Source organism: Ambystoma mexicanum, chromosome 5p (genome assembly GCF_040938575.1).
Source record: "Ambystoma mexicanum isolate Mex_15411 chromosome 5p, UKY_AmexF1_1, whole genome shotgun sequence".
Taxonomy (NCBI): Eukaryota; Metazoa; Chordata; class Amphibia; order Caudata; family Ambystomatidae; genus Ambystoma; species Ambystoma mexicanum.
The window spans coordinates 457,450,986-457,467,941 of record NC_090930.1 but is presented as its reverse complement, the minus strand read 5'-3'; the positions used below and the strand labels follow the sequence as shown (position 1 = coordinate 457,467,941).

The window sequence follows — 16,956 nt, the reverse complement described above, 5'->3', positions numbered from 1 at the left end:
AGGCCCCCCGCAATTCTCCACACATCCCCCATCTTACAAAATACCTAAACCTAACCCCCATCTGTATTTGCGGCAAACTGTATTGAAAACAGATGAACAAATGGACATTGAACAATTGGGCTTGCGAGGAAATGGGACAGTTGCGTGAGTCATGTGCTCAATGAACAGTTTGTGGTTGTTTTAAATTGTGCGTGAAAAGGACCAGTTATTTGTGAAGAAGAGGCATTTTTCCCCTGCACATACTTGCTCTTTGTAAAGGTAAATGTGAAAAAAGAAAACGATGCAACTACTTGTAAACCTAGTGTCAAGCAGTGGAGAACATTAAACGCGTTTAGTAGATACTGTTAAAGAGAGTGGAATTACTCCATGCAGATTTCTCCCATTTCCACATATGACTTATGCCAAGTTGAAACCTGGGTAAATGTTTGATTTACCACTTTTTGTGTTTTTGCTATTTGGTGGGATTGTATTTGGTATTTAATTACACACAAAACACATACTCATAGGATATCTTTGTGCTAGCTCTGTTGTCGTGCAGTAACATGTGTTGTTATTGGGCTAGCATCAATGTGTCTAAGCAGTCTTCTGAAAGATAAGGGCTTAATTGCATAATATTGCAATAGACATATTGTTTATTAATTAAGTGGCTGAAGAGCTGCATAATTGTGATAAAAACTGTTTTAGGCAATTATGCAGCTCTTCAGCCACTTAATTTATAAACAATATGTCTATCCCCACATCAGATGCTTGCCCTGCATTTGTGTTTAAAGAACATTAATTGAAAAAGCCACTGCCATCATACGTCTAGGTACTGCCAACAGTTGCCAACTCTTTTCTTCCTATTGCCAGGGAGTACCATTATGACAGTGCTTGGCAAATGCCTGACCCATTCCTACACACAATCCAATACTGTTGTCCTTGCCAATGCCTGGTATGAGTTCCTATTCCCTACATAGGCTTCAATGGGCAACCCTACTTGTAATGGTCTGTCAATGGTCTGTCAATGGGCATGACACTGTCCTCTACCAGTTTGCTTATGCAAATTAGGAGTCATTTGCAGTTATCCAAGTCACACCAATCTAAGTGGGTGCGCTCAAATTGCACACACATGGCACAATTGTTAGACACACAGAAATACACACACAGTGGACCAGTAGTGTTCACATTTGCTAAAGCAAAAAAAAGAGGTAATTGCTGGATGGTTTTGAATTAATTTTAAACTCTGGCATTGCTCAGGGCAACCCTCCAGACCATTGTTCTTCACCTGCCAACCCATTACAAAAGGGGAAAGATCAGGCTTGGTCCCACACCAAAAGGGGTAGTCCAGCCCAAACTGCTTGGTCACATCCCTTCTGCACGAGACCACTGGCATCCCAAACATGTTTCAGCCTTGTTGGGTCTCATCAGTGAGAAGTAGCTTGGGTCTCTAGTCCCAGCAGGCACGGGATCCATGTCTGGCTTCCATAAAACCTTTAAGAATGAGTAGACTTTTGCAGTACACACACTGACCTTTTATTTTTGTCACAAATGCAATTCTTTGTGGACCAGGCCTTGAGGCATAAAAAGAGCTCTGGCCAATATGTGTGCGAAAGAATGTCATGTAAGGCAGTCCTTGAATCCGACAAGCTTGATTCTCATCTACCCATGAGGACAGAGCCAAAAACTAATGGGAGTTTTGTAAATCGGGTATCTGTGTCCTGAATCACAAACGCGTTTGTTCACTTCTGTGTGCCATTTGCACATTCAAGAGAACACACTTCACCATTCTGTGGTTTGTTTGATTTACCCCACTGTGAGGAATTGTCATCTAGCAAGTTTGTAGAAGCCCTGGCTCTTTTGATTTTCATTTAATATAAAATGGTACAGATAATTCCATCTCAGAAAAGGTGGTCTGCTAACCAGAGCCCCCTTTTCTTTAGCTCCATGGCAAAAGCATAGTGACACATGTGCCCTGCTGCATCAGTCACCTGTCCTCCAGTGGCAAAGAGGAGATTCAAAGTTCACAGGTGCCCTTTTGGCAACTGCTGTGACAGCTAAGTCACTGCAGTGCGGACGTTGCATTTCAATCTGCCCCTCAGTTCCAAATTCACATTATTATGATGAACTATCACTCTGGTGACACAAGTCATACCTGAGCTTCAGTATGGTGGATGCTAGTTCACAAAATGATTAAAGACACATCCGATTTGTAACATACACGTGCAAATACTGTGAGCCCAGGCCAGCCACGGACAGTTTGAATGCATTGTTGCTAGACGTTCTCTCTCTGCTGTAACCAAGAAGACAATAGCTAGAGGGTGCTGCCTCTATTTGATCATTTGTGAGGGTGGGTTACAACTCTCTCTAACCCAGAAAGCTTTCAGCAGGTGCAGCTTGGGGAGCAGGCTTCAGGTGGCACACCCTACACAAAAGACCTTTGCTTTACAACAGGGTGTTGCATATCAAAGTTCCTGTGATGCTATGTGTCTGAGAAGGGGCAGGACTAGTGTAGCCAGAGGAAGCACAGCATAGATGGGAAATGATTCCACCATATTGCTTTTCTGTAGATCTCTCCGTCCTTTCTGTCTCCTACAGTTCCTTTAGCATCAAGCCCATTGGGTATTTTTCAATAAGCCAAGGACCAACGGTCACAAGGACAGGAACTGGGCCCTAAAGCAGGTCTGCTTCCATCCAATCCTTCTGCGGCACTTTTGCCTATGAAAGAGGGGGTGTTCCGCACCTTATTTGCTTCATTCTGGACCTTCAAGAATCTCTAATTTGGACCTCTTTTGGGAGAGAAGTCCATTCCAAAACCCTCCATCAGTAAGGTGAAGATAGAATGTTCCTAGCAGAGGCAAACTCTGCTCCCTACCCACTCTGAGGATGCATTGGGGTGACCTGCTGCAGGAGCAATATCTACATCTATGCCAGCTGCATCGGGGACCCAGGACCTCACTGACATAGAGGGGCTCCTCCAGGTGTTTACCAGCCCCCAGTATTTTGAGAATGAGAGCAAGAACTTGTTTTGTCCCTAGGCCTCTGAATTGGAATTCACAGCATCGTGAACACCAGAACAGCCAGGATCCCTGGTTTGTTTGGCATCAATCCGAATTTCACATCATCTGAACTGTTTATACCACATTCAAACCAATGGGACCCAGTGCTGTCTTTGGAATTTTCTCGCACTTCAAACCACTGTGCTTGAATGTACGCCAAACCTGTCACCCAGGCAACTTGAACCACCAGCTCATCATTGGACCTCAACTCAAATATTGGAAGCATTACATCATGCAGGTACAAACAGGTAGTAATCAACATCTTGAAATGGCTCAACCTCAAACCGATGACTTGTTGAACTGCACATCGGACTATCAGGATCACATCTTCGAACCCTTACCTAGGTTCAAACCGCTGCTGTGTCACGTATCCATCTTAACCAGCGATCGCCAAATGTCTTGAATTTCAAACAAACTCTTGTTAGCCCTCTGAAATGCATCCCTCAGACTCCACCTTTGAACTAATTTAGAGAAGAATATGTACACGTCACTTATGGAGCCAACCCCACACCTCCGTCATATTGGAAGAACAGCAAGAAAGCACAGTGCATGACACCTGGTATTATCCCAATGCAGCATTAAAGATATGAAAGACATTATGCGCTAAAACAACCGTATCGAATCTACCCTCAAACTGATGTGGTAGAAGGAAATCTGCAGACACCAATGGACATAGAAGAACTATAAGTAAAGTCTGACAGGTGTAAAGTGACTTCATGAAGTGAAACGACGAGGACGCATTGACACGATATACAAATACTCCTAGAATGAAGATGTGACTGAAGTAATAAAGTAACCGAATATGCAAATGTGAAGAAATCATATACACTGAGAAGATAAGTAAGAAGAGATGCAGTAGATGTATATACATGCAAACGCAAGCTAGATGAGACATATAGAAGCTTGCTAAATGTAGAAAATATAACGCGGGTAAAGCAGCCATGTTGAGAAGATGGATGTCGGTTTTTAAAGCCCCAAGGAGAGACATCAAGGTTGCAGAGCTGACAAGCACTGAAATACAAATGTATGCAAGAACAAAGAATATTTGTTTGGCTCAGCATCAAAAATGCCAAAGGAAGAAGGAATTGCAAAGCACAAAAGGAGTCAAAGAGGATAAGCCATCTACGCAGGATATATTTCTCTTGGATTAAGTAAAGGAGTAAACATTTGTGAATGCCAAGTATTGGACAATCAAAGATGCAGAAAGCATATGCAAGATGGAGCAACCAAGTCTCCAAAGGCCAAGGAGAGTAATGGCCCCCAGTATAATTGAATCAAGTAGCACTGAATAGGAGGATAAGATGGACAAAATCGTGTTCTCCTCACACGTGGTGCGATACCAGAAAACAAGGCCTATTCATAACGCTCCAGATGAAGATAGCAATGCACCTTCACTCCTTTAAAGTTCAGATGAAGAGAACAGTCAGTAAGGTCAACTACAAAGAAGAGGCCTTTTATTAGGGCCTAACTCATGACAGATGGTAGGCTGATTGGCCAAGTGGGCAGTTGTCTGACATTGTTCCACACACCTGGGTTTCGTTTTGCTTACGTGCTGCTAACGAGCCGAAGGTCCAAGGTTGGAATAGAGTGCCAACCAATAAGATTGGCCTATCGGATGATGGACTATACATTGTTGCAGAAGCCAATCTGCTGTTCCTATTCTATTTGAATCTGTAGTATACTTAGTTAGAGATAGTTTGAGGCTCATCCAAGTAGCAGCCAATACTGTTACTAACACCTAAATAAACTATAGGTATATATGTTCCCTTAACCTATCCTTCCACCGGATAGGTTTTTACTATTTGCCACATAGGATGACATCATATTTGGCGTACATTGAGGTACAAAGCCTTTGTACATCTAAAATGTATTTGAGAGTGTGTGAGCTGCGATTTGTTATGCTTGCCAGAAATCCCTACTTTATTGAATTGATCATAGTCTGTCCGGTATATTGGGGCTGAAATCAGTTATTGTGGTAATCCCTTCTAGCACTTGATACGCTCCAGGTGCTACTGCACACTACTCTGAGCAGCCGACTCGATGCTCACTCACCTCTTGGACATACACAGCTTGGTGCATCCAAACCTGTTTTGACCTGCTTGAACAGTGATAATAAGCCTGTTTTGGTGCCATTGATCGCCAAGAAACGAATATGGTACTGCTGGAAGGACCTAGCCCCTCTGGTCCACTTGTTGGTACCATAGAGACTGGTTCACCCCTTTGCTCCTTTTTCAAAAAAGATACATCCTTTCTGAACTCTGTGTTGCATTTCATGCCTGTTTTTTCTTCCTGCTAAGCATTTTGAGTACTCCATCTTCCTTTTACAGGGCTCAGCTACTATAGTATTTTTTACTAAAGAGATTGGTTGGGAATGCTTTTTATTTTGGAACTGGTGTACTATTGCTGTTTGGATTGCTACTGTATCACATTGCTGTTTGGATTGCTACTGTATCACATTCACACCACTTCTAAGATTATAGGCTTCACTCAGACAACATAGGTGGTATATCTCTCAGTTGTGCCTGATTTACCTTTCTAATTGGGATCACTGTTGATTTGTAGAATTGGTGGGGCTGAGTAGGCGGTTTAGCCGCTATTTGTTCTTGTTTTCCTGGAAAGCAGAAGTAATTTCGTCACACCAACCTACAGAATTTGCATGAAGGAGAACACTAGACTAGTGGCCTGGATGTTTTAAACTGCATGCCACTTCATGGAGCCAGCACGTGCAGCTATTTCCCATGTGCTGCGTGTGCACTCCCACAGGCAAAATCCACAGTGCTGACAGGGGTCTTGCATTTCCAAGCCCAACATGGAAACACTCATGCAAAGAAGGAGTGTTTTAATTATTTTGCCATTTAAATCTATAGTTCATTGGTGGAAATATGAGAACTAAATTTGCAGGAATAAATTGTTTGAGGACCCTCACTATAATTGGGCTGCAGCAACCCACGTGGGTAGGGTGCTGCCTTTGGCGTCCCACCCACTTGAGAACATGTTCCTTAACTTCCACACTTAAGTGTAAAAGATTCCTCCTGACACTGATATATGCATGAAGGGGTTAGCTAGATGACTCTTCAGTGGCGGCTAGTGAAATTTGTATTTGCAGGGTGTAAATATTTGCCGTAAATATGCATGAATAACCAGGCATAGGGACGGAGCCCAAACCAACCACAGGTGGTTCAGAAGAGTTCTCCTACCGAGAAGCTTTTGTTCAATAGTGGGTTAAAATGGTAAATTTTACAGCACATATTCTGTGGGAAAATGGGGTAAAAAACTAATTGCAGTTGGTTTTGTATGGTAACACATGAAATACATCTAATAGATGCAAACCACAAATATTTTCATGCTGACTGTGCCCAAACATTTCCATGCTGGATGCACTTACACCTGACCGTATTCCCATATAAGAACATGCTGATGTTTTATTTGTGCATAATGGCAGTAATGATATCATTAAATAACGTGTCCATGCTAGTTCTGCCAGTATATGCCTGTACTTGCACATAAGAAAATACTCATGGTAGCTTTGCCATTAAAAACGGCATGCCACAATAAGAAAATATTTCTACACACAATATCACTTATGTTTGCTTTATCATAAATGCCCAGTAAAAAATGTCATGTCACAGTAAAAAATGGCTGGACTGGCTACACCAAAATGCCAGTCTAGCCACGTGATAACACTTATCATGCTTGCTTTATTATAAATGGCCAGTAAGAATTGGCATGCCAGAGGCAGAAAACATAACTAGACTGGCTGGAGCAATGATTTCCAACATGCAAACATGTTGAACAGGGCTCTGATTTGGTGGGGCGGGGTGAGAGGGAAAATGTTTTCAAGCAATCACACACGCACCCCGACAACCTACATTATTTTATTCATGCTCCCAGGCATACACTCATTCATCACACACATGCTGCTTTGTACACATTCATATTATTTTTCTTGCCTTCAGGCATCCCCGTCCAAGTCCTGTGCCGGCCAGCTCCACACAGCATGAACAGGAACCAAGAAGTGGAGAGTGCTATCGTGTTCCTGCACATGTGTCCAGGATATGAAGCATTCCTTGGAAGACGCTGCAAAAGCTCTGTATGTGCAAGGAGGCACAGGTGCACCCCTCCCACATTCAGAGCAACAGAACCCCAGCCTACATCCACAATGGGCCATGCAAGAATGGGGAAGAAAAACACACCAGACTTGCATGGCTCGTTGGGCAGGCACACAGGGGTATGAAAAGGAAACCACTTTGACAGTTTAAGAAGCCAGCCAAGGAACGCTCAGGGTTTTTACTGGGGTGGCTTGGAGGTGGCTCGTCCAAAATGGATGGGTCGACGGCCCATCAACTACTATGGACGAACCGTCCCTGCGCCTCTTGCATTACAATTCAGGTTGTGAATATGGGATTTGTTTATAGGAAAATGGACACAAAATGTGTGGTCCCCTTTGCTCCTCGAATTCTCCAACACACAGCATGAATGGGACCCTGTTTATGTAAACAGTATTATGTTCCATATACACCTGTGTGATGGCTAGGGTTTACCTCAAAGGCCATGCATGACACATCCAGTGAATATTCTGTCTAGTTTTGCCATTCTCGGTTTCAAAATGCGCATAGTTCAATTACCCCAGATAAAATGGGATTGCAACTCTGTCATGTATAACACGTTGTACATTGACATATATTTTGGAACTCAATAATGCATATTTAGATGGCAGTTCACTATTGAGTACACTAATTGCATATGTCCTTCATTGCTACTTAAATAAGACGAGCATCTGCGTGTTCTTTGCATTGGCAGCACATTTTATACTCGATGATAGCGTGCTCAAAGTCTCCTGTTGGCTCTGAGCCCTCGGGGACGGTAGATGAGGGTCAGAAGAACCAACCTGTTCAGGGTGCAGCCCGATTTTCAAAGGCAAGACTTTCTATCAAATGAACCATTGAATGTTTCACCCCCACCCTGCCGAATTGCAAATGCACTGGGCTATGCTTCTTGATGATTGCAGCTGGCATGGTGCGTGGTGTGGAAAGGATACTTACTCCCAGTAGAGTTTGCTTGGAAGCTGCACGTCGAGTTCCCTTGTGCTGTTCGCTAAGCACGTCTGATTGCTATCCGCCACCCAGGTTAAATTCACTGTGATTATATCTTCCCCGAAAGTCACATTGCAAAAACCTGTGCAAATACAAATAGCCTAATATTAAAATCTAATATGTCAAAACGCTTTTCAGTTGTTCATTTCAAGAAGGGATCACATGTGCTTTAATCAGTGATACCTTTGATTGGACTGACACATTAAGTACAAAAGTGCATATACTTTGAAGGCACCAAATGTTTAAAGACATGATTTGTGTGTTTTAAAAAAAAATACATTGGCCCTCATTACGACCCTGGCGGAGTGGGTTTACGCCAGCGTTATTCGCGGCGGACCCGTCCGCCCTACTACGAGTTCCCGTAGCGCCATGGAACGTTTTCCGCCTGGTTTTTCCGGGCGGAGAAATCCATGGCGCTACGGGACCTTGATGTTAATTACGCCACCGTATTTTGCGGTGGCGCAATTAACGCCTTCCCCACTCCCATTATACCCTATGGGGCAAAAATGGGAATGGGGAAGGGTAAAATGGGGAATGGGGATCTACCGCCCCGCCAAGGTCGGCATGGGGCGGAAAATCCGCCAAGCTCCATGGCGCTATCGGCAGCTTTCCGCCGTGCTCCGCGGTGCTTTTAGCACCGCGATTTCCGCCAGGGTCGTAATGAGGGCCATTGTGTTTATGCTCGTGGGTGGAATTATGGTGTGTTTGCACATTAGCATTGCACGTATTGGGTTGCTCATTCGCAAAGTACCATAACCCCCCTCTTATTATGTTACCCAAATAAAATGTATCCCAACTCACAATATACATAACATATACAAAATGTGGAAATGTATGTCTGCAAAGGAAGGGCTGTTCTGCAACAGCGGCTGAACCGGCGCCGCAACACATTCTTAACCGGAGGATGCGAGGATACTAACTAACTAACTATCTGTGATGCTTAGATGAGAGATTAGACATTACCAGCATGCTTCAATCTATGTGAATGCTGCTTTCAGAAACATCAACCACGCTGCTTCCTCAGTGTAGGGATAGAGGGTTGCAGCACACCAGGGATCAAATGTGTGGGGGCAGGAAGATCAGGGGCCCAGGCAACTGGGATTTGGGGGGACGGGTTGGCCAGCAGCACGCCCGACGCACATTTCTTCCTTGGGGTTGTAATTATTTACTATGATATGTGTAGTAGTGTCATGCTTCTCGCCTCACATTCCTCAATGCTCTCCTATGAGGACACTGTAAGCACTGGAGAAAGTACCCAGGAGGGGTCATACAGAATATATCAGTTCAGCTGGCCAGCTATCAACTGAATGATGTAGTCCACTTCGGAGTTCTACGTGATGTCAGATGCAACTGAAGGCCTGTTCTGCAACACCTGCAGAACCGCAGCCGCAACACATTCTTAACCAGAGGATGCGACGATACTATCTGTGATGCTTAGATGAGAGATTAGACATTACCAGCATGCTTCAATGTATGCGAATGCTGCTTTCAGAAACATCAACCACACTGCTTCCTCAGTGTAGGGCTAGAGGGTTGCAGCACACCAGGGATCAAATGGGTGGTGGCAGGAACATCAGGAGCCCAAGCCAACGGGATTTGGGGGGGGTGGGGCAGCAGCACGCCCGACGCCCATTTCTTCCTTGGGGTTGTAACTATTTACTATGATATGTGTAGTAGTGTCATGTTTTATCGCCTCACATTCCTCAATGTACTCCTATGAGGACACTGTAAGCACTGGAGAAAGTACCCAGGAGGGGTCATACACAATGGGCCTCATTACAACTCAGGCGTTAAGGGTTAACGCCGTCGTTAACCCTTAACGCCTGATTCCAATTTTAACGGCTGCTTTTAGCAGCCTTTAAAATCCATGGCGCTAAACCGCCTTGGTGCTAATTACGGCACCGTAATTTACGGTGCCGTAATTAGCGCCTTCCCCACTCCCATTATGCCCTATGGGGCAAAAATGGGAATGGGGAAGGGGAAATGGGAAATGGGGATTTACCGCCCCACTCACCTTGGAATGGGGCGGTAAATCCGCCATCCACCATGGTGTAAACTTAGTTTACACCATGGTGGTAAAGTTGGTGTACTTACCGCCTGGGTCGTAATGACCCCCAATATATCAGTTCAGCTGGCCAGCTATCAACTGAATGATCTAGTCCACCTCGGAGTTCTAAATGACGTCATATGCAACTTGAGCGCCCGTTTTCTGATGTCACTCAGAGCCTGTCCCTCGATTAAAAATATTCAAATACACAATAGAAACAATTTCTCTAAAATGCCTTAGTCACTCCATTTATCAAGGTTCTTTAGAAAGAAATCGAACTTGAACTTGAGAGTAAAAGTATTAAATAATTTCAAAAAGATGATATAAATACCTTTTGGTGTCTTACTGCAGATTGTGTCATTCAACCCATCCCACCTGGAGCAGTCCGCCCACGGAAGCACACTCGTGAATGAGGCGAACATGTAATAAAGACTGTAGGCAATGATAACATTATAATAAATAGTCACTAATGTTGAAATAAGGACCATGGTCACTCCCACTCCTAGAAAGTAAGAAACACATTGGAAGAAGAACAAAGTGATATTAAGACAAATGACAAAACACACCAGATGTCATACTTTTCACACATGACATTATTTTGTGGTTCAAAAACGAAACAGAATAATCTTCATGAATGATCCTAATTCACATGTGCCATGGAAGTCAAAAACAATTCAAGGTCATTTTATGCAAGATCGTCCTTAGCATTAATTAATTGCAACACCAGGACCATAGCGTCTTAGTCTTTTGTACGAGAGATATTTTAACTCATTCATATAATATAGTACTACTTTTTCATTTAAAACTTCGCTCATGATGATTCCTATTGCTAAGCATTTAATGATAGATTGATTAATTGTTATTATTTATATATTTGTTTATAGTTTTAAAAGAACGTTTACAAAATATTTATCAATATAGTGATTGATTAATGTGTACATCAGAGAAATTGGCCATACAATATGTGCACAAATAAAAAATATATGGACAATTCGTAAATGCTCTATGAACAATGAAAAACCTAAAATGACATTTAAAAGTACATAACCGAATGTATAGGAGTAATATCTGTACAGTCCCTTCGTGCTTAGCTGACAGGCATGCAAGACTAAATACTCAGCACCAGACTAGAACGTCGTAACTTGTTAAAGACCTGTAAACATGTTTGTCAAAATGAGCACACTCCATTATCTTGTACTGGCTTGAGTTCTACTGGTACGGTTTTAGTAACGTCACTTGAGAAGAATAAACAATGGGCCTGCTTCACACAAATGTTTTTTTTTTAAAAGGAAAGTTCCATTGAAAGCATGTTTGTAAATGGGGCCCAATAAATATCACATGTTCCCATTCACAAGAATAGAAAAACATATAAAGACTGTTGGTAATTAGGGACTATTTTGTATGAGGTCGGACTTTATAATCCCGACAGTCACTGCGTACTTAGAAACTGTAGATAACGGCACAGTTGCACCAATACAGTGGCGGAATTGTAAGGCAAGCGAGTCCTTCGTGGCTCTTTAGAGTCATCGTCAATCAAGCTATTAGCAGGACCCAGACATTGACATTGATAAGCGTTTCATTAGCTAGATTACAGGATGGTCATTTCACTGTTTGCTCTGCACTCTACTTGCTGAGATCATTATTAAGAGGTCATGGCTGAGTTTATAAGGAGGTTCATTAAATCTAGGTAATGGTCACACTATCCTCTATCTTTTCTGGCAGATAGTGGATTAGTTATAGAGAAGAATTATATGTTCTTTATTAAAAGATAAACATGCCATAACGCCTACTTTACTTTTAAGATAGATACAGTGTCATTAGTAAAGTGTGACGGATTTTCGCATGAAATAGTGATGGCCAAAGGGCCTGATTTACAAAAGAGGCCTACAATGGCATAATCCCATTGAAAACCGCTTTCTAAATCATGGCTAATGGCTTTAAGCAACTTTCCTATATGTTTTACACAGTGCAGGCCAGAACACGATTCTTGGTGCAGAACATCCCTCCTAATCCTTTGACTGCAGCTGCGTCTGTAGCTTGAGCCAAATCAGTAAAGGTTTAAGACTCAACTCAGCAGCTGTTGGTATCCAGCCCAATGCCACGTATAATAACTAGTCGGGGGTTGAAGGCGGTAGGAGAGGCGTAGCCAGGACTGTCTAACAAGTGGGGCCTGAAGCTGATGTAGTTGGGCCCACTGCAGTGACATGCATGCCCACGCAGCATTGGCGAGTGGGCAATTATAGATTGTGAGTGGACCTTGACAGCTCAGGCCCTACTCTACTGGTCGGTAACACTTTAGCATTAAAACATGTAGAGCTCCTCCATTGTGTCCCTACTCTGCAGCCCCACCCCGACTCACTGGCACCGGTCTAGCACTTGCATACTTTTAGCAGTGCTACAATGACTTTATTACCATACAGGCTTCCGAATCAAACTGTAAGGCTGGCGTTATGTACTAAGAGTGCCTAGAACTCCTTATGTGTGGTACGGAAGCCTCCCTGTTCAAATCCGATGCTCGAATAGTCGATTGTTGGGACTTCCTCTGAGATTCCCCTTTCAGCTCAATTCTCAGGCTACTTGATGTCACGCTACTTCTCTTTGATGGTTTATCTCTTGGCTCACATGGCCTTGTTACATCTTTCCAACTGTTTTTCAAACCCGAGGTTTTCTTTTTAAATCAGCACAGCATCATATGCATACAACAGTACACATGCGCAGAAGAGCTTTCACTTTTAAATCTACCAACTTCATGGCCATGCCATTGCTATAAAGACAGAAGAGAACAGGGGCTAAAATGCAACCCTGTCTTGCCTCTTTCTCAGTGGGGATGTCGCTGTATTTGAACCTTTTAAACCCTACTTCACCGAGGCAAGAGTATTCAAATATAATGTTTTAATAGTTTGAAGCAGAGGGCTCGGTACCGTCTTGCAGGGCAGTGCAAGCCACAACTGTTTCGCGATACTGCGTTAAAGGCATTTCTTTAAATCAACATCTATCTCCCCATTGCCGCTTATTTATCAATAATGCAATACTAGTCTATCATCCAACTCATAAGTGCTTAACGAATTGCACTTCAAAGGATGGCTGCGATGGCCCTAGTGGGATTCGAACCTGTGACTACACGCTGCAAACAAGGCTTTAAGGTAACTGCATAACTTGCTGATGCAGCTCATAAGGGCGCTCGCATTCACCTCCGTCCTTATCACACCCATATGCATGACAGCTCTGCGGTATTACAGCTGAAAGGTTGGACATAATTAAGAGGGTAGTACATGCTGTTATTATGTCACAGCTGTGGGCAGCATCATCGTCTGCTTGTCTGCTTGCCGAGCTCACACCTTTATAGGGCGAGGGCGGTGGCAACAGTTTCTAGTGGGTGCAGTGCAATAACAACCGGATCATTAACAGCTTTCTTTGGATTGCTTTTTTAATATCCAAGCAGAACAACATGCACGGACACAAAAACAAGAGCTTTGTGCCTGGGGGATTTTTGCGTCTCAGAAGTATTATGTTATGATGAATCATTAAAACACTTCCTCATACATTAGCCAGGATTGGGAAAGGTGTCAACGTCAGAGGCCAAGGGGCAGCGGTGGGTGCACTTTTGTCTGATATGGGCTCTGCGCCATGGCTTTCGTAACACCATAGTAGCGCAAAGAAATATACAGGTCAGCCTGTCAGGCAGTGTGGAAAGATACTGGAAATCCTTCCTTCCTCAACGCAGAATCCATCCAGATTCTTCTTTTAATACTATAGAAAGGGTGGCTCACCAAGACACCACCAGTTAAGACAACATCACCTCAGCAGGCGAAACTGACAATACCAAGGGACACAACCAGTCAAATCAACACCACAGCAGCCAGTGTAACTGACAGTACCATGGGACACCACCAGTCAAGTCAACCCCACCCCATCAGGCGAAATTGACAGTACCAAGGGACACCACCAATCAAGCCAACCCAAACCCGCCAGGTGAAATTGACAATACCAAGGTATCCAAGAAGACGTTCACTAATATTATACAGTCCTAAATAGACAGGGAACCACACAAACAGGATATTCTGCCAGAGCTTCCATGTGTGTTTTTATTAGTATGGTGTCCAATGGTATCATTATTATTGACCACTTGAGTGATTACACTATTAGCGTATTACTGCTGAATTATTATTGAGTGGATACACTATTGGTGTATAACTGTCATAATCAAATATTCAAAATACAGGTAATGTTAAACTCACTACCTACAGTAGTTTACAAGTACATTGATACGGACACAGGTACTGACGTAACTATGGGAGTAATTCATGGAATATTTGCGGCGAAAAAAACGGGATTTGTGCGCCATTCTGCCCGCAAATCCCCATTTGTTAAACAGGGATTTGTGGGCAGAATGGCGCACAAATCCCATTTTTTTCCGGCGCAAATAATCCATGAATTACCCCCTATCTCTTCCGAGGCACCTAAAACCACTTACACTCAAAGAAGGAGACTGACAAAGTGGTTCGTTTTTCACTATGCAAGTACCCAAAATAAAGCAACACACTATGAACTATGTACATGGACAATGTTCTGAAACCAGAACTACGAGTGGCAAACGACAGATACCAAATATCTTAAATAAGTTAACAAAAGAACAATCAGAAAAGGGTGGTTGAACCCAGACGCAGTCTCACTGCCAGCATGCACCGTGTGTGCTGTGTTACTGTACTGGATGCTCCTTCTTGTACGCCCCCAACACCACCACACATTGTAGGTTGCATTGCATGCCACAATGCTTCCACTACATTCGATGTTTGAGCCCAAGACTTTCAAGTGGACAAGTGAGGAAGAGAAGTAATTGTTCTTGTTTCGTAAGCAACCTGCCCTTCCACAGGGCCACAACACATGGGTGGGCTGAGCCTACCAGAAATGGGCTCCACCAAAGGTAAGTGCCTTAGCAAAGCTGGGACGCGTACTGTGAAGCAGGTTGCGCTGTTATCTGCAGGGTCAGCACACCATACGGTTGAATATCCCCCTTTTGCACTTGCACGTAAAAAACAAAGGTGAATAATATTTTTTTAAAACATTTACTGTCATGAAAAGATGGACAAGCATCACTTCATGAAAGTAAACCCAAACAATGATGGGCTCCATGGAAACATGGAAAGGGCACTCAGAGAGGATACAATGTTCTCACTCCATGGCAGCCCTTCTTGATAGGAGAGGAGTAAAGTGTGAGGGAGGGAACCAGTGCCTGGCAGGTGAAGCAGCCAAATGGGGGATGATTTTTTTTTTTTTTTTACTTTGGGATGGTGGAATGATGTGCTTGAGCAGAAGGAAAGTGGGGCTGGAGCAGAAGCTGCGTCATTCAAGCAGTGACGAGAGAATTCTGGCTTGTTGTCCTGAGTACAGCCCAACATCACTCGCACCTGGTTGATTACGCCCTTACTCCGGAGTGCTAATTCATCACCTACGCTCATGTGCTGTATATAGCATTGAAAGAAGCTGAATCCTTGCTTAGAATGAAAAGAGTTTTTCCGTGGAATGATCTACTATATCTAATACATATAAAGCTCACATACGGAGATTCTGAAATAAAAGGTTTAATGAGCGGTGATAAGTACTGCAAGCCCTATAACATCGTAGGTTACTTTTAAGTAAGTGGATACAGCGGTAGATCACTGTGGCTGGGCTTATCAGCATGATATAGGGTCAGGTGGAACCCAGTAAGTTAGATGCTAGCCTCAGGCCTGTGGGCAGCATGCAGTTTGCAGGTTCGAATCCTGCTAAAGAGGAATCCTGCCTCCATTGCTTAATAAGTTGAATATCGTGAAACTGTATCATGATAACATCCATTATAGTTATCATAGTGCTTAGGAGCTGGTGGAATCCAGCATAAAACGCTTAATAAAACTAGCTTGTTTTAAAAATCCATAACATTAATCTGTTTGAAACCCAAGTCCATTCCACAAGGTTCTGTGCGGAAACAATGAGTGGGAAAGTTTGACAAAATATATCTAGCTCTATTCAAGGCATATTCTATTACACTTAAACCATGTTCTGGTTATTAACTATTTCATCCAACACCGATATGACATTTAACTCTGTATTAAAATTCTCAGGTTACACTTGCTGACACTGCTGAAAACCTATGTTAACTTTCTGAAAGCTGCATTCCGAGATCTCACTATATCATTTGGTCTTTATATTAGTATAGTAAATGCAGTGAGGTGCTTTAGTGCTGACATTTTACACTGTAATCCTGAATTACGAATCTTGGAATTTTTCCAATGTTACAGTCTAGGTGACATGGGAATCATATCCCAGAAAGGTATTATGTATGTATAAGCACGGACCCAGGTTTCGAACCTGTGCTTCTCTGCATTGTGTTGCATCCAAGTTGAGCGCATTGCCACTGAGTTATACTACGCATGCAGTAGTACTTCATGTTGGTTTAATCACTAATTGATTGCCTATACTATCAGTTGAGCATCCATGATTTTTTGTATTTGTATTTATTACATTTTATATAGCGCTTTAATCCAAAGCGCTTACATGAAACAACAAGAATACATAGGAAGCAGTACATTACATATCATGAGCCAAGAAACCAAGAACAATATCTAGAACAATTTGCAGAGTTCATTGGGGAACAACCACGGTAAGAAAGTGAGTAAAAAGGTGGTAGAGAATGGTGGGGGGCGGGTTGGAGAACAACGTGAGTGGGTTATGGAATATGAGAAGTAGTAAAGGAAGGTCAGGAGGGGGCTAGGAGTAGGTGGGATTTTAGGGAGGAGCGAAA

General features: G+C 43.0%; 1 protein-coding gene across 1 annotated transcript in view; it reads right to left on the bottom strand.

The window, feature by feature from the left end:
* Positions 1 to 16,956, bottom strand: part of LOC138481014 (sodium- and chloride-dependent neutral and basic amino acid transporter B(0+)-like) — a 94,419-nt gene that overhangs the window by 32,373 nt on the left and 45,090 nt on the right. Inside the window, exons 4-5 of the mRNA XM_069612861.1 lie at positions 10,507 to 10,677; positions 8,078 to 8,210 (exon numbers count right to left, since the gene is read on the bottom strand). Coding sequence (XP_069468962.1) covers positions 8,078 to 8,210; positions 10,507 to 10,677 — 304 coding nt within the window. The remainder of the gene's footprint in view (positions 1 to 8,077; positions 8,211 to 10,506; positions 10,678 to 16,956) is intronic.